This window comes from Pavona decussata, unplaced genomic scaffold, assembly GCF_977016875.1.
Source record: "Pavona decussata unplaced genomic scaffold, jaPavDecu1.1 SCAFFOLD_48, whole genome shotgun sequence".
Taxonomy (NCBI): domain Eukaryota; kingdom Metazoa; phylum Cnidaria; class Anthozoa; order Scleractinia; family Agariciidae; genus Pavona; species Pavona decussata.
Genome location: NW_028145470.1, coordinates 5,981,765 through 6,005,265, shown reverse-complemented (window position 1 = coordinate 6,005,265; position 23,501 = coordinate 5,981,765). Strand labels below are relative to the sequence as shown.

The 23,501-nt window shown below is 39.0% G+C and overlaps 1 protein-coding gene and 3 long non-coding RNA genes across 4 annotated transcripts in view; 1 reads left to right on the top strand and 3 right to left on the bottom strand.

The window, feature by feature from the left end:
* Nucleotides 1-365: 365 nt before the first annotated feature.
* On the bottom strand, nucleotides 366-3,069 carry LOC146482005 (uncharacterized). The gene is made up of 4 exons (XR_014864205.1): nucleotides 3,011-3,069; nucleotides 1,867-1,967; nucleotides 1,063-1,143; nucleotides 366-381 (listed from the first exon to the last, which is right to left on the bottom strand). It is a non-coding gene; the product is annotated as an uncharacterized LOC146482005 (long non-coding RNA).
* Nucleotides 3,070-7,111: 4,042 nt separating this feature from the next.
* LOC146482004 (uncharacterized) lies at nucleotides 7,112-8,309 on the top strand. Its single transcript, XR_014864396.1, has 2 exons — nucleotides 7,112-7,512; nucleotides 8,168-8,309. It is a non-coding gene; the product is annotated as an uncharacterized LOC146482004 (long non-coding RNA).
* Nucleotides 7,506-23,501, bottom strand: part of LOC146482002 (kynurenine 3-monooxygenase-like) — a 21,410-nt gene continuing 5,414 nt past the window's right edge. The window contains exons 4-17 of the mRNA XM_085108108.1: nucleotides 22,216-22,305; nucleotides 20,882-20,933; nucleotides 20,110-20,197; nucleotides 18,594-18,689; nucleotides 17,500-17,644; nucleotides 15,322-15,384; nucleotides 14,923-14,981; nucleotides 14,420-14,477; nucleotides 13,780-13,869; nucleotides 13,031-13,088; nucleotides 12,388-12,470; nucleotides 10,860-10,961; nucleotides 9,278-9,337; nucleotides 7,506-8,692 (exon numbers count right to left, since the gene is read on the bottom strand). Of these exons, the coding sequence (XP_084964234.1) occupies nucleotides 8,603-8,692; nucleotides 9,278-9,337; nucleotides 10,860-10,961; nucleotides 12,388-12,470; nucleotides 13,031-13,088; nucleotides 13,780-13,869; nucleotides 14,420-14,477; nucleotides 14,923-14,981; nucleotides 15,322-15,384; nucleotides 17,500-17,644; nucleotides 18,594-18,689; nucleotides 20,110-20,197; nucleotides 20,882-20,933; nucleotides 22,216-22,305 (1,134 nt within the window). The 3' untranslated portion in view covers nucleotides 7,506-8,602. The remainder of the gene's footprint in view (nucleotides 8,693-9,277; nucleotides 9,338-10,859; nucleotides 10,962-12,387; nucleotides 12,471-13,030; nucleotides 13,089-13,779; nucleotides 13,870-14,419; nucleotides 14,478-14,922; nucleotides 14,982-15,321; nucleotides 15,385-17,499; nucleotides 17,645-18,593; nucleotides 18,690-20,109; nucleotides 20,198-20,881; nucleotides 20,934-22,215; nucleotides 22,306-23,501) is intronic.
* On the bottom strand, nucleotides 16,525-17,493 carry LOC146482003 (uncharacterized). The gene is made up of 2 exons (XR_014864397.1): nucleotides 17,229-17,493; nucleotides 16,525-17,124 (listed from the first exon to the last, which is right to left on the bottom strand). It is a non-coding gene; the product is annotated as an uncharacterized LOC146482003 (long non-coding RNA).

The following is a 23,501-nucleotide window of genomic DNA, read 5'->3' as shown; positions in this document are numbered from 1 at the left end:
CTACTTTTTGTTTTAGTGATCATCTCTCTTTCTTTCTTTCTTTCTTTCTTTCTTTCTTTCTTTCTTTCTTTCTTTCTTTCTTGCGTGCTTGATTCCAGTATCCAAATGTTCTTTGTATCCTGTCAAGAAAAAGGAAAGACATGATTAATGCAATTACACCAGGATATATTGCACGACGGAGACTTGTGTCTGCGTATACAGATATTTCAATTAACGTTGTCAAATTTTCAAGCCGCGAGCTTACGCGAAAAGTCCGAAAGGTAGAATGGGTGTATGTAAATCTTTCGTTATTCGACTATTATTTCATGGTTGTCAAAGCCAAAGGATGGAAGAATTTCCATAAAGGGATGGGTAACCCTCTCAGTTTAGCTTTCCCCTGTACTGTTGGCGCGAATAAAACAAATGAAGGCAATTACATTCATTGAACTAATTCTTCAACAATGATTGTTGCTGTCATTTGCTTAGCCCAGGAACTCAACAAAAGAAACAGGAAACGCTCAAGACATGTAAAATGAAACAACTCACCTCTTCAGATAATGTTCGGTTCAGATTGATGACATCTCTTTGGCATTTCCCATTGCTTCCCCTAAGCAGTTACCTGGAGACGGATAAGCATTGTTATTAATCCCTTTAATCTCCAATAGTGATCTCTTTGTAATATCAATAGTTGATCATTCAGAAAGGTTCATCAATTTCATGATATTTTAACACGTTCTCCTCACTACTGCTATAACAAATGTATGGCGAAAAGGTAGGAGAATTTGTATTTTGACATCGGGGATTAAGGGTTTAAGGTGTGCTGAAAACGTTTCCGGGTGTGTTCTGTAATATATCAAACACGAGAATGTGTGTTTCATCAGATATCCAAACACCGAGAAGTAGGTTGAAAAACGAGGCGCAGCCGAGTTTTTTTTTAAACGACTTTGAAGTATATATCCAAACATATCCAAACTACGATCACAGTAGTGATTTTCTTGTTTTCTCTTGATGAATTATTAATGAGTTTGAGAAGTATAAATATTGATCGAAACAGAAATTAAGTTAATGAAAATATCTACTCACCTTTTTAAACAATTCCATGCTGCCGGAGGATGTTTTCTTTCGTTCATTTCATTTTGCGGCATCATGATGCGTGAAATTAACCTACGGAGAAAGATGAATTAAACAGACATGCTGGTTAACATCCCACTCTTAACAAGTGGTTGAAAACTAAATAAATTGTTAGAAAAAAGTTTGAATCCTGCTCCCTTCTACCTAAAAGTATCGGGGAGAGGGGCCAAATGGTTATCCGAATCCAGACCACATTGAGGATGAAAGCACGAGGCCTACACAAGAGCCCATGACCTTTTTCTAAGCTGTATTTTCACTGGACCCAAACAACCTGCAGCTTCATTGTTTTTTGTGTCTCGGCCCATTGTTTTGTTGTTCGTTCTTTTGTGCCTCGACCAATCATGTGAGACGTTGCAATTGGTGCAGGTCGTCCCGACGAAAGTACAGAAGTGGACCTTTCGGCTGGGCATGACCGGGGTAGGGGGGATAGGGGGATAGGGGGATTGGGGGAAAGGGAAATAGGGGGATAGGGGGATAAGGGTTTCAACTTCCTGATTTCCATACCTTTTACTTTCCTTTCTCTTCCTTGACCACCCCGCTCTTTCCACCTTTTTTCGCCATACTCCCCCCATATTTCTCCCAGTTCTCTCCACCCACAAATGCCTTTTTTGCTAGTTTCAATTTTCTTTAGTCCTAAGCTTGCGTCTCCCTCTCCTCCCTTCCTATTTTATTGTATATATGTTCGAATCTCTCCCTTATAAAACACGCTGCAATCTTCGGATCCTAAAACATGCAGAGCCTTTTAAATATACGTACCTCATGAACTTGTGCGGCGAGGATCGCCCAGAGGAACATCGTGAAGTTTCCGTTATTAACATCTCTAAAGGTAAAGTTGAGATGACACAAAAAGGAAGGCACTGCAAAGGAAGGATAAAAAATTACTTGAAAATTCAAAAGCTGGTGGTAAACGTAAGCAAGTTAAACAGGGTTTATGATTTAATAGCAATAACAGGGCTAACTTAATTTCAGGCCTCGAGAACAAGAGGGTGGGGGGTTATCAGAGTGGAGGAGCTTATCTCAAATAACTGATTTTGAATAAAACTGAAATTAGTCTTCACAAAGTTTTACCATGTAACTGAAACATTGCACTAATGGGTTTTACATTACAAATGCAATGCCATTTTACCTAACAGCACAATAATACTTTAGCTCGTTGAAGACTGAATTTACCTATAGACAAATTAAACTCACTGATGTTTTGACCATTGGCTCGCCTGAGCTTTGAAGTATCTTTTTTGTTTGTTTAATCTGGGAGTGGGGGGTGGGGGAGGGCGGCTTAATAGAGACGCCTGTTATTAAAACCTTGCCTCCCCTGGTGGGGGTGGTCTAATTGGATAGGGGAATTCAGTAAAAATGGGTTTTAAAATAGCATTTAAGCTGACTGAATCTGACAGGCTAAAAAAAATGAACAAGTATCCAAGGAAGGCTGTTTCACCAGATTTTTACAAAACTCTCCATTAAAGTCAACGATTATCATCAGATACCAGAATAAAATTGCTGGCGTGGCCATCACGTCAGTGTGTGTAAACTGTATATCGAACGGTACAGTACATCAATTTAAACCGCAGTTGATTCTAAAGCAGTTGTTTAATAATATCACGAAAAACTATTTAACTACCGACCGACAATATGAATAATTGTTAACTTCAAACAAGGTACAACTGTAATTTGGCCCTCAAACATTTAGGAATACCGAAAAGTGATAAATATGCAATAACAAAAACGACAGTAGAATCTCGATAACATACACCCCCCTCCCCACTCCCCGCAATTCGAATTCTCGCTCATTTCATCCCTGCTAAACCGAACTTTCGTTTTCTGAAACAATTCTTTGCTACCACAGACGGCTCAAGGTATCGAAATTTAACTACATAACCACATTAGATGAAATCTTTATTACCTGAAAACTGTAGAAGTCGTTTGTACTGTACAAATTTGCCGTCATTTCACCACGTGCTACTAGACTTTCGCTTCAAAGCCAATGTTTTGACATGGAAGCCGGACCAGTTTATAGCTTTCCTCATTGCCAATAATTTTTGCACTCTCAGGACTGTTACTGTGGCGTTTGTAGCTGAATAAACAGAATTTGAAGCCATATACAACTCCTTCGATGTCTTCGTATTCCTCGTGGTTAAAGAGTGTTAGTTAAAATGAATTTTAATGAGTTTATCTGCAATTCAAATCAGATTTGTATAATTCCCAGTTTCTTTTTGTTGAAAGTGAAGCAAAATATTTCTTCCACACTAGCATTTTCACATTATTTCACCTCAGAGTTCACACACAAATGGGCTTAGATCAGCTAAAAATCTCCATTTTGCTTCCACACTACCTTGACGGTGCCTTTTCAAACGTCTCATTACTTGAAGGAATTCTCATTTCAACGTTTTTAGTAATCTCAGTGTGATGTATAGGCCAAGCATATGAGCCAAATTGTGTGTAACATTGTTCGCGACCGTGAGTTGAGTGTGAATACGAAAGTTTGTATACCTTCATCAACAAAATCATCTAACCAGAGCGCGATCTGTATAACCCTTAATTTAAAGTAAATTATTAACTTTCAGATTGCGATCAGGGCAAGTGATAGTGCGTGGGAAGAATGGCTTCGTGCACGCAAAAGATTCCCGTTCCCCTTCCCCTTTCTAGTCCCTGTCACTCAGGCTAGTAAAAGTGTCATAAGCTATGCATTGGCTGCGAGTGTTTTTCTGTACTTATCGTCGAGCAGAAAATCGTTGCTTTAAAGACCCAGTTTATAGCCTTTGTAGGTCGCATTTTCCCTCGTGTCGAAAGTAGGAACCGAGTGCAAATTGAGTTCTTATCTGTAACTTGAATTGGTTTCCTTCGTCGGACTGAGCTGCAGACATAAGTGAAATTAGACATCAGTTCTTATTTGTTCACAATGCATAATTTTGCTTTTTGGTATTGCCTCGGTTTGACTTTATGACAGTCACAACAGAAGCTCTCCTCATGGACTTATTTCGGTCGCACACTAAGTTCTTATTTGGAATTCTCATCGAATTTTAGGTCCTCAATGCGTCCATATAATGAGACCCAGCGACTGCAGCAAAAAGTAAAGTGGCACAGCGCCAGCGGAACCAGAGACCCACAGTGTCCACTCCCCTAAATGTAGAGAACTTAGTACTAGAATTAGTTAATCACCCTGACAGCTCTTTTGTTCATAATTTAGTTAATGCCCTCCGGTATGGTGCTCGCATAAGTTACCTTGGCCCTCAACAAACACGGGTGTCACGCAACTTGCTCTCCGCGTCTCAACATCCAGAGGTTGCCTCAGCAAACCTTAACAAGGAAATGCAGTTGGGTTGAGTCGCAGGCCCCTTCCCTTCCCCACCACTCCCAGATTTCCAGTGTCATCCCATAGGCGTGGTCCCTAAGAAACACTCCTCAGAATAGCGAACCATGTATCACCTCTCTTACCCTGAGAGTGACAGCATAAACAATCACATCCCGAAAGACCCCTATTCCCTTCAGTATGTACGTGCGAATGGACGATGCTGTGCAACTTTTGCGCTCCTAGGGCCCTGGGGTATTCATGGCCAAAACGGATCTCAAATCCGCCTTTCGCCTTATGCCAATTTACCCCGACGACTGAACCTTCTGGGTAGTTATTGGCAATCCCACTACTATGCAGATCTTTACCTCCCATTTGGGCTCCGTAGTGCTCCCTTTCTATAACTATGGTTTGAGACACGTAATTCACATATTGAATGACTTTTTTATAGCAGAACCCACGAAATTAGCTTGCTTGGGGAGCTTTGGTACCCCCCTAAAGGTGTTTTTGTCCCTCCGGGTCCCCTCGGTAGCATCGAAGGCCCTGGGCCCCTCCCAAGTCCTAGAATTCATAGGTATTGTGCTTGATAGTAATCGCATGGAGGCACGCTTGCCCGACGATAAATTGACCACAATCAGTAAGCTCCTTGATATTCTTTTGCCAATCGCCGCCAAGCCCGGTTGGTCGAGCTCCAATCCCTTATAGGTACCCTGCAGTTCGCTTGTAAAGTTGTTGTCCCAGGAAGGACCTTCCTACAACGCATGATTAATGTTACAAGAGGGCCTACCAGCCGTTTTCACCATATCCGCCTAAACAAAAGAATTTTTCGGGATATCACCATGTGGAAAGTTTAATGGGAGCTCCTTTTTCCTCGACTCTTTTTCCCCTGACCTCGAACTGTACACCGATGCTGCCTGCACGATTGGGTTTGGGGTAGCCTGTTCCAGGCTCCTAGAGAGATGCGCGAAGGAGGGTGCGACGGGACGAAAACGAAGGCGGACTGGGGGAGAGAAATCCCCCCTCGTTTTCGTCCCCTCGCACTCTCCTTCGCGCATCTCTCTAGGAGCCTGGAACAGGCTAGGTTTGGGGGTATTTTAATGGTAATGGTTCCAAGGGCGTTGGCCCCCTCACCTGCTCATTGACAAACGCAAGAGGATTAGTATTGAATGGCAGGAACTCTTCCCTATTGTACTTGCTTGTGCACTCTGGTACATCCATTCTTCAGTGAAACGCCTTCCATTTTGGTGCGATAATGAGAGCGTTGTCGCCATCATAAACTCAGGTCATTCCAACGCCCACACAGAATAATGGACTAGGTTCGTTTCTTAGTTTTAATTTCCATGAAACAACTTCTTGGTGCGGGCCCGTCACGTCCCGGGGGCCTCCTACGAAATCGCTGATGCCCTCTCCCGTTTTCAGGCCAGCCACTTCCGGGAACTCGCTCCCGATGCCGACCAGAGCCTTCCTTCATGACTCTCTGAAGGATGAAGTTTTGATGTACGTTAACTAGGCCTTATCAGTGAACACCAATTGAACATATAGCTCTGGGGAAAAGGGGTTTCTTCAGTTTTGTATCACGAACAGGCTTGCAACACCAGGAGGCGCTATTCTCCCCGCATCCGAAGGGACCCTTGTTTATTTTGCATCAAACCTAGCTCGTGCAGTCCGTCACAGTACAATTAAAATCTACTTAGCCGCAGTTCGCAATCTTCACATTCATTCAGGGTATGAGGACCCCCTAAGAGGGCGTCTTCTTCTCAAAAAGATTCCCCGGGGTATTTTCCGCTATCAGGGTTTCCCTCTCATACGCCGTCAGCCGGCCCCCCCCCCCCCCCCCCGGTCCCGTTAGCTATTCGCCCCATCCTTGACAAGTGGTAACTTTTCTGCCATGTCTGGCCCGCCCGCAGCACTTACTTGTCACGCTTAAGTCCTCAAAGACTGGCATTTTTATGGACGGGCACTCACTGGTTATTCCCCGGCAAGCTTCCTTACTGTGTACAGTCTCAGCCATGCAACAGTATTTTATCTCGGCCAGGCCACAACCGGGACCATTGTTCTATTTTCGAACAGGTCGGCTACTCACTAGGTCCTCCATCACGCAATTGCTGCGGGACTCTGCCCGCAGCACGGGGCTTTCTTACAAAAGTCTGAAGGGTCATAGTTTTCGCATAGGCGCAGCATCCGCCGCGGCTGCTGCAGGCTTATCAGATTGGTTAATTTAAGTGTTAGGGCGCTGGTCATCAGACTGTTACCAGATTTATATCCGCACTCCCGAATCCGTGCTTCTTTACGGGGTTCCGAAAATGGCCCGTGTTTCGGGCAACTTTATTTAGGCTAGGGTTGGCTTGGGGGATGCATGCTGTGCATGCATCTGTGGCGGTTAAGTCTGCGTTGCGACTTCCCCCAAGCTCTTGGCATTGCTCGTATCTTGCCATCTTATTCCTTTGCCTTTATCTTGTCCGATCCAGCCCATACGGTGCTGGGGAGATAAGAAAGGCTCTGCCAATACTCTTGCCCTACCCCACGTTAGTGGGGAGGTAAGTGAGGCTTACGTTTGTTTTGCGCATATAACCCGAAGTCGTATTACCTACCATGGGGAAGTGTCCCCCCGATTACCCCATCTTGTTGTCTGTTTACTTTGTCTCAAGACTGCTATCTAGCTGCATGCTTTCTCAAACAATGTTAAAAGGATATGCGGAATAGTGACATTAAATAGTTCTCATTTCTATGATCACACTACAGGAGTTTATCTACAGACTCAAACGTTAGCATAATAAACAGCAGGATATATTCTACGGTGTGGCATCGTGAGACAATGATTTATTAGCACATAAAGTTTGAAGAAGTGTATCAAACATACAACACAAGTTTCACCTTGGAAGGCTAGCAAAGGGATTTGGCTGACACAATAGCATTATGTTGAAACTGATAGAGCACATGCACCTGAAAATGCCATGCTACATATTTAATTTAGATAGAGAGAAAGATTGATACATTGATTTTTCATTTTGGGGGCATGTTGTTATGGTAGAAATCCCATGGCTGGTAACCAATCAAAACTCTGGAATTGCATTATCCAATAATCCAAATCAGTTTTTATTAATTATATGTAGCGCGTCCGGTTTAATCTGTAGATACCTAAACCCGTATATCAAATTAAAGCTTGTAGAGCTGGCTATCAAACTATACCAAGAATTTTTAAATAAAATGAATTGCCGAATTTTTAGCACTGTTTTCTTAAATCAATTTTTTTACTTGGAGGAGACACTTTAAAGAGCTAAAACTTAAACGGAATGTGTTCGTTTGCCTTCAAATTTGGACAATAGCTTGTTTAACATATAAACAACAAAAACGTGTCTACGAATTTTTTCTTTCGAAATATTTTTTCTCTGAGAGCGATTTTTGTACAATCACTTCGCATTTTTTTAATCCTATTACGAAATTGTTCTGTAACTTTTCACTGCAATTGAATATGGCAAAACGCAGACACGATTTTTTAGCGCTTTGGGTTCGGAAACTGAGGAGCAAATTAAATTAGCAAAAAATAAAATTCACTTTGACTTGTAGCTTTCAAAGGGTGATTCGGAAGCTCACATTGAGAGGTCGTGAAAAATTCGGCAACTCACTTTATCACAAAACTCTTTGTATAGTTTGATAGCCAGCTCTATAAGCTTTATTTTGATATAAGGGTTCAGGTATCTACAGTTTAAACCGGACGCGCTACATCGCTTGGACGCGAGACACCTCTAAAGGTATAGGGTAACCTTAAAGAACCTTTTTAAAAGTAGAAGTCTTTCTTCCTTTCCAACAATGCTGCGAGACATTTCCTTTAAGAATAACTTTTTTCCATGGTTTTCACCTGTACATACTTACATTTCTGTTTTAAAACGCATACTTTCTCATTTGATATAAACTTAAACTATTATCTTCGACAGTAGAACAGTCCAAATGCATTTTAAACATACATTACTGTGTATGGGCCAACCTCTTACTTGCCTGATAGGCCAGAGGCACCTAACATTTTACAACCTTGGTTCCTACTGAATTTTTGAGCTTTTCAAGCAGGCCGCTCGTTATTGAGTTGACAGCATATGCTTCATGTTAGGGGACCATACAGTCTCCCTTCCATGCCGAGTTGACACAACAACATCGCTATAATAACTACACAATAATTCATCTTTCCTCTGTGATTCATAATGTTTTGTTTCAACTAATGCGTGATCTAAGAGATGCCAACATCACCAGCAGTCCAGCCATTCCAGTTAGTGTGCCCATCACAAGTAGATTGTGCACAGTCTGAAGGAAAAACCAATAAACAAATTCTGTGGGCAAAGTACGGAACAGCAATATGTTTGGTGAGAGGTATCATTTAAAATATACTTGATAAAAGTGTCCTTGAAATTAATACAATTTGACAAAACTGTGAAGGCTTTTTCAAACCTTCACGTTATGGTACTAGAAGGTAAGAAAATTAAACAAATGTACTCTTGCATCTGAATGATTGATTGACAGATTGATTGATTGATTGATTGAGTGATTGATTGATTGATTGATTGATTGATTGATTGATTGGTCAAGCAAGCAAGTAAGCAAGTCATTGGTTGACTGACAGACTAACTGACCAACTGACAGACTGACTGAATAATGGATTCATGGACGAATGGATGGATTGATCCATCCATCCATCCATCCCATTCATGCACTGGTTTCATTAGAAGGTTGCAACCGGCGGTGCCAGGTATACAGGTATCTATTTGGACTCACATTGCTGCCTACTTTGTATCAATCATCACTTAAAGTGTAAAAGTGTTGGAACGCTCAACAATTCTCCACTTCCTCAAGGAAGTTAATTAGTCCATCTCTGCAAAAAAAAAATCCTACCTTTTCTTGCCAATTTGATCTTTCAACCACTTCTTTGTACGGTATCTGTGTGTATGTCACCTAAAACAAAGATGATTCACACCAAAGGATCTTCATCAAAACAAAAATAGCATTCATTTGGTTTCACTTTAAAGTCAAATGGTATTTTTTGTTAATGGTTTTGACATTAAAGAGGAAGTGTTTCAGGGACTTTGACCTTTTTGGGGCGAAAATGGTGCAATAATACTTAGTTACAAATTAATTCTAGAACATCGAAAGAAACAAATCAGCTGCAAGAACTTGAAAAAAGTTAGCCTCACGTAATTTTTCAATTAGCAATCTATTCCAACCTTCTCCATCAGTGGCCAGAGACACCCATCCTGAATTTTAGCACACAACTGAGATGGTAAGTTGTAAAAAAAAGTGAACCATTGTTTTTGGAAACATGTAAATCTCTGTAACACTACCTCTTTCTATTCCTCAAAACTAGTTATCTCACAAACAGTGTTGGTGCAATGAAACTCCCGTCTTGAAGAAAGGCAACACTTCATGCAATACCTACAACCTTAACTAAATGCAAGGCATTGCATATGCAATGATCAGTTCCGGTTACATAGCATATGACATTTTCGGTCACATGACAACTGGCGTGATCAGTTTGTGCACGTACAAATTTTTGCATGCTCGTGTATTTGCATATATTGTATTTTCTAGTTCTTAAAATCAACGCATCAGAACACGATGTTGGTTGTTTTATTGACTCGACAGCATACATGACATTGCATCTGTTTTAGTCTGGTCTTCTTTACAACAGTCACCATTACTTGAGTCATCATGCAGTCCTTATGGGTAGGACTGCCAGGAGTATATAAAAGAGTACTCCCCCGGGGGTACTCCCTTATATAAGCTATATTTTAGGCAGCTATCCCCAAAAGCCGTGTTTGTTTAAAAGCGGGTGAAAATCGCTGTTTCAAGTCTGAAAGTGGTATGAATTTTAGATATCAGGTCTGAAAATGGGGATGGATTCTAGAGGCTGGTCTGACAATGGTTATTGAAAAATTTCTTATTGGCATATTGTCTGGCCCAGAATAGGATCAGGGTTTGGAGAAGCAGGCTCCATTCCCCCCCCCCCCCCCCCAAAAAAAAAAAATCTGAGTCTACCCATTAAGTGCAATAATTTGGTCAAAAGTTCCATACAAATCAAATGCAACACCCCTCTCCCCTCTGCCCCTGAACAACAACAACAACAAAATGGTGGGGTGTTGTCTGCCACTAGAACAACAAATGGCTTTCAGAAACAAAGAATTCAAAACCCAAGAAATTAAAAAAGTTTCTAAGACACATTAATTGAAAAAAACAAAAACAAAAACAAAAAACAGTACAAGTAACAAATAATTTGGGCATTTTCATGGTCTTTGTCTTTCTATGATCATTTCATCTCTGTTTGTTAACATTGTTAGACATTAGATCAATTTCCTGTTCATACAAAAATTTACTCATCCATTCTGAAATTGAGTGGATCAGGCCGGGTACATTTCTTCACTGTGCTGCCATGGCCTAATCAAAACTTCTTGCTACAGTGTAATCTTATTAAATGTCATACCATTGTGTGTAGAGGAATGAATGTCTTGGGCATCAGCCAGTGTAAAGCACTTAGGAGTTTTCGCTTCAACAGGAAATAATAAGAATTCACCAATGACCTCATCTGAAACAAGAAGCAGTTTAAACAAAAAGTTAGTGAAAGACGTCCCAATACCTAGTGAGACAAGATGCCTGGCTAATGGCATTAACACGGACTGCTAAATGTAGCCCCAACTATTTCCCATTGTATGTTTCGCAGATATTTAAAAACTATCTTCCGTTAGCAATTGAAATAATTGTCTGAATGATTTTATTCAGATATATTGCATGATACTTATCATTGTGTTACTAGGAATCATACCAGAAATAACTCTGCAATAACGTCATGACCCCGCTGAACTGGTCTGGCCTCCTATAGCTCTAATCCTTTGCATTGATTATTCGATCTGTTTTTGAAAGCGGAGTTTCTTCGCTGTGAACTCTCCCAATTTCCACCATTTCAACTGTCGAGTACTACCTAGAAGTTGTTATTTCAATTTACCGCTTGAAAAAGGTTTGTTTTCTCCCTGAAAACGGCAGATCGGAGTCTTAAATTCATACATGTGGCCGCCATTGAACAAAAACAACTTTTCGAAATGAAGACTTGCTTTAACGTCACACAGGTAGAGATAAGTGGGTCCCCTCCCTCGTGATATACGCGCCGATAATAGATTTTAATTGGGCTGTTTTTGTTCAAGACAATCAGAACAATAAATCCCTTCTGGGAGAGGGTAGAATTTAATCAAGGTTTAATGAATAAACCAAATAATGATTTGACATCACACAGGAAGGGATGAGTGGGTCCCCTCTCTAGTGATATGTGCCCGAATAATAGATTTTGATTGGCCTGCTTTTGTTGAGGGCAATCAGAACAATACATCCCTACTAGGGGAGGACATATTTTAATGCATAAATTAACTTGTCGATTTGTGACTACGAAGAAGAAGAAAAAAAAGATACCCGACCGAAACCTAGACACGGCCTGCCCTGCGGGCATTCCGTGTAATAAGGGATCAGAGCATAACCAGCCTATGTCACATTTCAAATCGCTTTTTGTTGTTTTAGCTCAGATTCACTGGAGGTTTTGCATGTGGCCTTGAGTTCCTTCAGGAAATGTTGCTCCAATAGTTATCTGCTTTGCATTTCTTTTTGTGATAAAAACAGAAATCTTGCCCATAATCATAGGTTTTTATTGTAAATTGGAGACTTGGAAACAAGCCATTTTTCTGTAAGCTTGAGGTTTTGAGCCTTGCAAATGAAACTGAGACTCTATGATGGCTTTGGGCAAAAGATAAAGCCTGTGAGACCTGTGAAATTACACATTTTTGTTTTCAAAAGACCATTTGTCACCCCCAGAAACCTTACCCATCCCTACACCTTTACTGCTAGACTCATTCACAATGATGCCATATCATTTTGATTTCATTTATTCTATTTTGGAGGGCAACAGCTTGTCAGGAAAAATACCCATGTTTTGATTTGATTCATATCAGCTTGGCTTACTCTATTACCTCTAAATAATTGTACATGGATAAATCACAAATTGCTTCAGCATCTTTGTTTCTCACACTGGAGTATTCCTCTAAAACTGCTCCTAAAAAAGAACAATAAACTACAGGAATCAACAGCATATTTAATGAGGACCTTGTAATTACATATTGAATAATTATAAATCAATCAATCAACTTTGTTTAACGAGGGTGACACTTTAACAGTCTGTTTTGACTGACAAACCGGTGGCCCTCAGATTCCAGATTGAATTTGAATGTGCAGTTCTAAAAAATATCCATACTCTCCCCACAGAATATTTTTTGTTTTGCACCCTCTTCCCCTAGGAAATTCCAGTTTAGTTTCATGCTTTGCTTCCAAAATTTTTGCTTTTTAGACCCTCTCCCCCCCCCCCCCCCCCCACATAAAGGTGGCAAGGACAATCATTTGTAACCTTAAGGTTTGAATTCATGGATAGGTACCACTTACACTAACCTAAAATTGCCCACTACATTGTCTAGTATGTGTTAGTGTGTTTAACATCTTTCGGTACGTCAGTCTCTAGATTATGTATTCATATAATTAGTTTATATTCATTTGGTAAAGGTTGTTGTACACTGCCCTCCTTGATAACCATCCATGTTGCACATTTAAAGAATCACTTACCAAAATTGTTGCCGTGTTTGTCCAGAAGTCTATCTAAAATTAAACAGTCTTCAAATCCCTAAAAAGGCAAACAATATAAAGAAAGATATTTGAAACGCCTAAATAACAAACAGACGAAATACAGATGGAAGACAGTTGGATCCATTCACTAAGGAGAGGGAGTAGGCAAGTGAGAGAGGAGTCTAGAGGGAGGGAAGTAGGGAGGGATGAAAGAAGGCTGGAGGAATTAGAAGGAAGGGACAATGAGTAGGACAAGCAGATGGACATGTTCTACTTTTTTCTCTGCAAGATTTCAAGAGCACAAAAAGACATCCAGATGATAGTTGAAGGGATGCATGGAACAAGGCCCAAAGTGACGTTTGATGTAATGTCAAATTCTCCCTTTGTTTACCAAGCAAATACATGTACCAGACAATATGGAGGCATAGGAGAATCTAACAATTTATCACAAGTCACCTAACACTTTTTCCCATGCACCCGACTGGGATTATTAACATATAAGGCAAGTTAGTTAAATTACCTAACAGTAAGCTAAACTCATCTAACAACGATTATACTAAAGATGTGACAAAAAAAGGAAGAAGCAGATCCAAGAAACAGCTAGCATTTGGGTAACAAAAAAAGAGCAAGAATATGGGTGGGAACTGGGAAAAGAGAATGCAGAAAGAGTTCAGAATCTACTAACATCCTAATGCCCTAATGACAGTCGGGGGTATTAAATTTACAAAATAATGACAAAAAATACTAACGCTATTCATTCCTTGTGCAAAAAAAGGCACCATGGCATGAGCGGCATCACCAATGATAAGTGCTTTATCTGAGACATGGTAAGGCTTACACTGGGGATAACAGCAAACAATACATGTAAATAATATTATTTACGCAGAATTTAAAAGAAAATACTTAAGCCACATAAATGGCATACAGGGATGGAGGTTGGTTGGTTCACTCTTTGGGAATGTTTTGGGGAAAATTTGGAGGACATTAGGGTCCCTCAACAATACAACCATCATCATCATCATCATCATCATCATTGTCTGCAACCATAAAATTTTGGACACCATGGCCAGTAGAACCATGGACATCAGTAACCAAAAATTTTCCTGCAAATGACTGCAGAGGCCAAAATTTCCCAGCTACAGATGATTATGCCTATGCAAGGATGATGGCACAGGTGGTGATGCTGCCATCACCTTTTGTAAAGTTCTTAAATTGGATTGTTATTCATGTCAAGATAGCAACGGGCCGGGGAAAGGTAAAAGATATCTGAAAGGCGTACACTGGGGCAAACATTTGGCCAGTTAATAAGCTTTTACAGCTTTCTTGTTAATATAAGCTAAGAGACAACAACAAATTTCATACAGTAAAATGTTTCAAACTACAATTCACCTTTATTGACACCATAGGTAACACAGGGTTTTTGAAGAAGTCTTCCAAAATTCTTTCCCTGATATTTAGAAGGAAAAAACAAAAATTTCACACTCCAAAAGGACTACTGATTTACGACCTTTACATTTAGCTGCCAGTTACATTTTAAAAATTCTTACTAGAATGTTGATGGTTGATGAGTTCATCGAAAGACTCCAAAAAAGTTTGAACCACCTTGTAGAGCGGACATTACCATATTAGAACCTTACTGCAATGCTTTTGCTAAAACGGATTCAATCCAATGACTCAAGAAGTTAGAACCAACTCATACAGCATAATAAACAGTATCAGAAGAAAGTTACTACCCTATACATGTAGTTTTAAGAGACTTAAAGGTAAGGGCCACCTTGTAACTGATGAGTACATTTAATTAATATGAAACCTTCATTCTCATGATTAGGGTTTAGTTTGTGTCATATAAAACTGTCAACGATGCACAAGTTCAGAATTCACTATGTACTTACTCTCCCATAACTTGAACAAAGTCAGGAAAATCAGCAGCAAAAAATGCCATCACCTCATCCTGGATATATATGGATAAAAATAATCATATAATTTTAAAAGTAGAATAACGGGAAATTAAACAACAAGAACAAACACAAAAGCCCCTTTCCTTTCCATTTAAAGTTTCTTCTGATAAGTAATCATTTAATAATTAATACAGTGGAACCTCGATTTTACGATATGGCAAGGGGACAGCAAAATCGTATTGTTAAATCTAGATATTGCTGTAAACGAACTCCCAATTTATAAATAACTTTTGCCGGGACACAGAATGTTGATCGTTAAATCGGGAACATTGTTAGATTGACGATCGTACAATCAGGGTTCTACTGTAATATTATTAATATCGAACAATTCACCTTTGTTTCCAAGGAGTCAAAATTTTCAAATGGCATGATGAGTGTGCAAGTGAAAGACTGTTCCTGCAACAAAAAAAACACATAGTAAATATTTCAAGGGCTTCCAACAGATGGCTTCAGTGGGTGATTGTTGAGGATGGTGCCTACTAACACAGAGGTATTTTTGCACAGTTTATTACTATGCAGAAAAGCAAATCTTAGCAAGGGCTTTTGGAATCCAAAAAAAGAAAATTGGGGGTGTACCATACTTTTTTTTAGAGATAATTAAGAAAGAATAATTCTAAAAACTGCTAAATACAAAGCAAAGTATGGTGTTTTTTTCCAAATTGAAGCTTTATTATCTCTGAATGTATGGTTACCCCGAATTTTCTTTTTAAATACCAAGGGCACTTGCTAAGTTCTGCTTTCTCCGCATAGTTTTAAACCGTGCAAAAATATCCCTGTATTGGTAAGCACCACTCAAAGGAAACCCAAGTGTGTCGAGATGCGCAGAACGTATGTATAGTTACAAAAGTAGGCACCATCCTTAAGAATATACATATGGTATAAATAAAGATGAATGAAATGGTCTCTTTTCTATTATGGTATTAATATTATTACATTTTCAGTTACCTTAAACATTCACAAAATAGAAACAAATGCCCTTCATCAAACACTATTTGGAACATTGCTGGTGCGACGCACTGACCAAATGGCAACTACCATTGTCAGCCACAATCAACCCATTGTCTTCACCTTGAGTCTGGTAGAGCTTTTTTTACCACTGTTAAATGTGCCCAACCATTGTGGTATAATGTGGAAACATGGAGGTGATGTAGCCTGTAGAGTGTCATTCTTTTTAGACTGTTCAATCTTCGAGAATCTACACAAAATCTAGCTAACCTGTCTTTCTTGCTAAATCTGTGGACATTCGTTTTCATTAGGAGAGTAGGCAAAGAAAATCTGCAACTAGAGGCAAATGAACTGGGAAGAAATTGCCTCCTTATTTGTTCTTAGTCCTATTGTGCAGTAAATATGTTGTGTACAGTCTCTTATAACTGCTTATCCTTGTATACTTAATTTTGTCACCAATTTTCTATTTGTCCTTTATGGTTCTCGTGTATAAGCTATTGTAACGTCATGTGTCACGCTTCCACATCACATTAGTTTAAGAGCCAATGAGAAGTGTTTATTTCCATGTGCTCGCGTGGATATTTTTATAAGTTTGTCTGACCGGCCTTCGCCCATTAAAGAGTTTACTTTTTAACTCTATGAGTCCTTTATTTGTGCTCCGATTAACAGCTATATTTTAATCTTCTTGGGCAAGCAGTAACATTATGGAATCTCATGTCCCATCCCACCCTTCCACCTGGACTTTGTCTTTTATCCCCATTGTTTATGTCTAAAAACTTCACCACCCAAACAATATCACACTATACTCAACTTGAGCTCACAGCTTTACAATGAAACAAACCAGGGGCCAGATTCACCAAGCCCAGCTCCTAAGTTAAGATATATCCCAAGTATTGTTTCTGAACAATAGCCTATTGTTTAAATGACAATAGCCTATTGTTAAGGAACAATACTTACTAGGATATATCTTAACTTACGAGGGCTTAGTGAATCTGTTAGATAGATGTTTGTCACTTAATAACTTCAAACAAGTGAACAGCAATGTGTATGCTAAGCATTCTAAATAATTACAATGTGACAACCCCAAGCCACTGATTCAAATAGTAAAGCAAAAAGGCAAGCAGTTACCTTGAGTTCTTCATACTAACCTACTTCAGCTGTCAGAAAAAAACACTCCTCTATTAGTTTAACCTGTAACCCATAACCCCAGTCAAAGGGTGTTGCCAGTTATTGTTTAATATGAATACAAGAGTGCTAATGAAACCTGTACTTAAGATCAAGGTTATCAGTTTAACCTGTAACCCATAATCTCAGTCACAGGTTGTTGCCAGTCAGTGTTACAAATGCAAGATATTGTCTAATGACACTGTAGGTCAAATTATATGAGCTATACATACATTAGCTACAGGTTTAAACATTACAGCATATGCTGCTGAAATGTATTCTGAGAGCCCTTAGGCTTAGGTTATTATTCAAATGCTTTTGACAATTCTTTTCAAAATGTTAATTTAACAGATAAGGGGCATTGAATCAATTAGAAGTCAATGGAATACCTGTTGGACTAACCTTGTTTGGTATGGCAATAAGCATGAATGAGTCTCTTGGCCAGACATGTAGGAAGTTTGCCTCAATAGCATACTCTCCACTTTTGGTAGGCAGGAGTTGGAATTCCTTGTAACCATGTGAAATGTACTCTTGGCTGAAGTCAAATCTGCCATTAAGGATTTTCCTCATTAAATAGGTTTCATAAAAAAAATGTATTAATAATTATATTACATGTGGGAGAAGATTGAAAATTAAAAAGACAAATTAATAATGCTTCAGGGCAAATACAATCCAAAATAATGTAAGCCCCTTATAACTCACTCATCTAAGGGATATTATTAGAGAAGCACACAGCACACTTAAGCACAAGCAGTAGGTGGGGTGGGGGGGGGGGGGGTAAAAAATGCAATCTTGACTATTGTACCTCTTGATGTGAAAAAGGTTGTTAAGACCTCACCACCACTACAGCATCTAGGTAGCAGCCCACAGCAGAAAATTCCAAAGGCAGTCAATTTATTGAGTTAGCACAGTTGACAATTAACAGCACCAAATAACTCCATTCAGAGTGAAAGTTGAAGACAAAGATTAGATAAGGGCCACAGAAACATTATATAAGGATCATAGTTAAGAGTGATTATATGAGGACCAATATAGTATTTGGCGAAGCCAGCCTAATTTTCACCATTATAAATTATGCCATTATCAAGTGTATTTGGGTTGATTCATTTCTTTTCATCCTCAGCAACACAGGGGCAGATCAAGTTGGATCAGGGGGAAGTCAAAACAAGGTATTAAAGTTTACAAGAATGAATGAATGAGCCCCTTACACTACTCTTAACCAACCAGTTCCAAAACCCAATTAGATCCTCAATTGTCTGTGAGTGGCCGTTAATAATATTTTTGTGGCCAATGACACACCAGGATTTCAATGAGTTTTGGAACTGGTTTGGTTTATTAAGAGTAGCATCCCAGGGGCTTGCTCGTTCCTTCTTGTAAACTTATCTGTTTTGATTTCTTCCTGATCCAACTATCTGCCCCTGGGTCTCCAAGGATAAGTTCAAAGTTCTTGACAAAAGAAAACTAAAATTAATAGTGGAGTTTTTTCTTGCAGATACCTCGGTCTTTTCATCATTTCATTTCGTATTGCTGAACGAGCTCCATCAGCTCCAATAACCAGTTCTGCATCCACTTCTACAGTCTCACCATCAGAGCTATAATACAAGACACATTGCAATAAATTATAGTGTGATATCAAGACTCGCCCCCCCATGTCGTTTCTATTGTGAGACAACTACAAGTATTACTACTGTAACCATACCACAAAGCCTCGGGATACTTACTTATAATTCCATCACAGGGCTAGAATTACCTTGCAGTATTTAATAAAGGCCAAAACAATAAGGTAGAATGACACAAGGCCTTTGCTAGTGCACAACTTTGTCATTTTTCTGAGTAGCTTTTCATTTGTCTACACTATTATGCATTGTTAATATATGCCACTTTTTTAATGTTTGCTTTAGCGAGAGGCACTGTTCCCCTGCTTCCTTCTCCCAAGCCCATTACGGTAGCAACAATTTATGTTTGAACATGTAAATTCAATTTTGCAAGCTTCTGAACAGTAATAAGATACTTAAAGAACAAAGTTGTGTCACTGATGGTCTTACCACTTTTTGACATTCTCTTTGATCTAAAACTGAAAACACCCATGGAAAAAATCTGTTTGTTTTACATGACAGAGACATTTTCTAAGCTGGTGTCATGTTGACTGAGCCAAGCATTTTCCAAACCTGAAGATTATTTCACGCAATAATCACCTTCCCTGTAGCAACAAACTTGAGCAAAAATTTTATTTCTTTTCTGCACAAAACAAAGTTCTAGCTTCTTTAAACAGGTTGAATTCACTTGACCAGTAATTTTGGACAGGATGCTTGCCAAAGGATACCCAGCATAAAGTGACCAGGCTAGCCCATTACAGAATACCCAGCATGAGATGACTAGGAGTATTACTACTCCCCCTGGATGGAGGCTAGTCCATCACAGGATACCCAGCACGAAGTGACCAGGCTAGTCCATCACAGGATACCCAGCATGAAGTGACTAGGAGTATTACTACTTCCCCTGGATGGAGGCTAGTCCATCACAGGATACCCAGCACGAAGTGACTAGGAGTATTACTACTCCCCCTGGATGGAGGCTAGTCCATCACAGGATACTCACCATGAAGTGACTAGGAGTATTACCACTCCCCCTGGATAGAGGCTAGTCCATCACAGGATACCCAGCACGAAGTGACCAGGCTAGTCCATCACAGGATACCCAGCATGAAGTGACTAGGAGTATTACTACTCCCCCTGGATGGAGGCTAGTCCATCACAGGATACCCAGCATGAAGTGACTAGGAATATTACTACTCCCCCAGGCTAATGGTCTGCCAATACCCATCTATACACCTTGGAGTGGAAATTTGGTACACAACAAAGTAATATTTATCATCAAGACCCCATACACTGTTAACAAGATACTGGATATTTGGGTAAAAAATGTTATTCAAAATAGGGATCAAACCCTTCAGTACTGTTTATTTCCAAATGCTCCTGTAACTTATAGTTGTCCTTACGCTAGCAATTTTACCATGAGAATGTGAGATGGCCTTTCTCCAAGTTTGCAGCTATCAGTTTATGCTCAAAGTGGAAGTTCACACTGGAGAAAGTCTCAGCAACTGCAAAAGAATGCAACAAAACAATCACATTGATCACCAACATTGATCAGCATAATTTATAAGTTACTGTTGATTAAAAGACTGTGTTACACTATAAAACCTGTGATGCAACTTGCTTAGCAGATTGGACAGCTAAGCTGATCCAATATGGTAGACTGTAAGGAGTTGCCAAGAGAGGAACGTTGGAAGGCAAGTTGGAGATGAAGGTGTTAAACACCAAAAAGTTGGAAAACTTTGCTGCAATTTTTCCAGTAAAATAAGCTCTCAAAATTACAGCGCTGGAGCTAGTTTATATAGGCAAATTAAAGTAGTAACTGGGGTTAGAACAGTAATATTATTGACTGTGGCCTTTGCAATCTATGTTCAACTTAGTTACATTGAATTTGTCAAGTACAGTGGAACCCAGTTAATACCTGTATGGACACAAAAGGGGCATAAACGGACATGCATAGGGGTCCGTATTATCTGGGTGTCCGGCTGTGAATGGCATTTTCTGTTTAATAAATAATTATTATATTATTAGTCTCCTTGCAGTCCAGCAATATGGCCATCATATAGACTTTTATATAAGTTAGAAGGAAAGCAAAATTTCCACAGAGAGCTCTTCAGACAAAAGGATCAAAATTCATGTTTAACGTTAACACAGTAAGGACGTTTTATAATGTACATTATGCATAAACACACCAGAAAGAAGCCTTTCATTTACTTTTCTTCTCTCCATTGCCATCAAAGGATACTAAATACAAAGAAAATTAAATACTTTTAATAACCCTGAAAGTGGAGAAACCATTTAATGGAACTAAGGTCAGAAATGATTATGCTGATGATTATGATAATGATGACGATGATGATAATTATTATGATAATGATGATGATGACGACGATGATGATGATGATGATGATGATGATGATGATGATGATGATGATGATCAACATTGACAAAAACAATGTCATGAAGATTGTAATCACTGGTAAAAAAATAACTACAGGTATGCAATTACAAAAAGGATGGTACATGGAGATGAAGGTGACAAACTATGATGATAGGCATGGTGATAATAATGATGCTGATGAGATAATAATTATTATCAGCACTATTATTGGGATTATAAATCCAGTAGTTGTATCCAAAAATTATTGGGATTATATAAACCAGTGGTTGTATCCAAAAATTATTCAGATTGTCTATCCAGTCCGGTAGTTGTATCCAATAATTATTGGGATTGTAAATCCAGTAGTTGTATCCAATAACAGTAGTTGTATCCAATAATTATTGAGATTATATATCCAGTAGTTGTATCCAAAAATTATTGGGATTGTCTATCCAGTCCGGTGGTTGTATCCAATAATTATTGGGATTGTAAATCCAGTAGTTGTATCCAATAACAGTAGTTGTATCCAATAATTATTGGGATTAAAATCCAGTAGTTGTATCCAAAAATTATTGGGATTGTCTATCCAGTCCAGTAGTTGTATCCAATAATTATTGGGATTGTAAATCCAGTAGTTGTTTCCAATAATAGTAGTTGTATCCAATAAATATCGGGATTGTATATCCAGTAGTTGAATGCTATAACTATCGGGATTGTATATCCAGTAGTTGTATCCAACAACTATTGGGATTGTATATCCACGGCAGCCCTGGGTATTTTGCAGAATGCCGAATGCCGAATCCATAGAAGTCCTATAATGTCAAATATCTGCCATAACAACAACTAAAAGCTAACCATCTGTATAATCAGCACTTAACCCTTAATAGTATAGAGAAGTGTTAAGACCTAAATAATGTTGTTCTTTGTTCAACCCTGTTCAACTGTTGTAGATGGCCTAAAATTTGATGTTTGGCGTTCGACATTCTGCAAATACCCATGCGGGTATATCCAGTAGTTGTATCCAATAATAATTATTATTCAGATTGTATATCCAGTAGTTGTAATTATCCAATAATTATTGGATACAAAAATATATTTTTCTTCTTGGTGTTAGGCACCGACTCCTTAATATGAACAAAATCTTACCAGTCCTTCTTGTTCGTAGTAAAGTGGCATCTTGTCTCCACTCTGAGAATGCAGCATTCGACCATACTTGGCCACACCCAATGATAGAATCTGTCATGGCAGCCACAAAGATTGACACACATTTAAAATTATATCATTGCTTTGCTTCACATTACCTACAATGACTAAATGGAGTAATGGGTACTAATTAACCACTCATAATGGGGGAGGGGAGGGTTGGTTTATACAGGATTCTTATTCATTGGGATGCAATACCCCTTAATTTATCATTAATTTGATTTTCAAAAACTAATTAATAATTCATAAGCCCACTGATCCATCAAATGGTCGATACTACATCACGTGCAGTGACTTTATGTCGATAAAACACTCCTCATTAGTATTAGTATGCGGTGTTTTAACAGCTGATAAAACACGCCTCATTAGTATGCGGTGTTTTCCTCGTTCACAAATGTAAATGTTTGTCAATAGAGTTCATAACAATTATTGTTATGAACTCTATTGACATACGCTTTCCCAGGAATGTTTTTGAAGCCATTCAAAAAACTTGCAGCACGTGCTTTATCACTCAGCTGTGCCTCAGGGTTTTAAACCCAATAAAACACTCCTGCATTGTAAGCTTCCGGGCTTCTAAAGCTATCTCCTTCCCTCCTTCCTATCTTGTTACTTTATTGCTACAAACATTAATCAAAATAAATCGTCAGCACCCATCATGATGATCATGGTATTTATAACATATCTTTCATTAAACTTTTCTCTCGCCAATGGGGGAGGAGGGCTTTCTGATCATATAAAAATAACAGGTGTGATTGTTCGAAGATGTACGTGGATCTCATTTTGTTGGCGTGGCTCAAACACATTTTCTTCCCCAAGACGTACCAAAATCAGTGGATCACAACTTACAAACAGTTCCTATGGTAACTACAATATATTATTATTTTTGGCTCCATGCCCTTAAAGATGCTGCCACAACTCCAACAATTTTAAGTTAATATTTTGTTTAAAAAAGGAGCAGCAGTGTTTTATCGGATTTAAAACCATGAGGCGCAGCCGAGTGGCTTTAGACCCAATAAAACACGTGCTGCAAGTTTTTTTAACAGCTTCAAAAACATTCCTGGAAAAGCATGTGTCAATAGAGTTTATAACAATTAAACTTTTGTGAACACTGGATATCAGCATACAAGAAAAAATCTGCATACTTATGAGGAGTGTTTTATCAGCTGATAAAACACCGCATACTAATTAATAAGGAGGAGGTTTATCGACATAAAGTCGCTGCACATGAT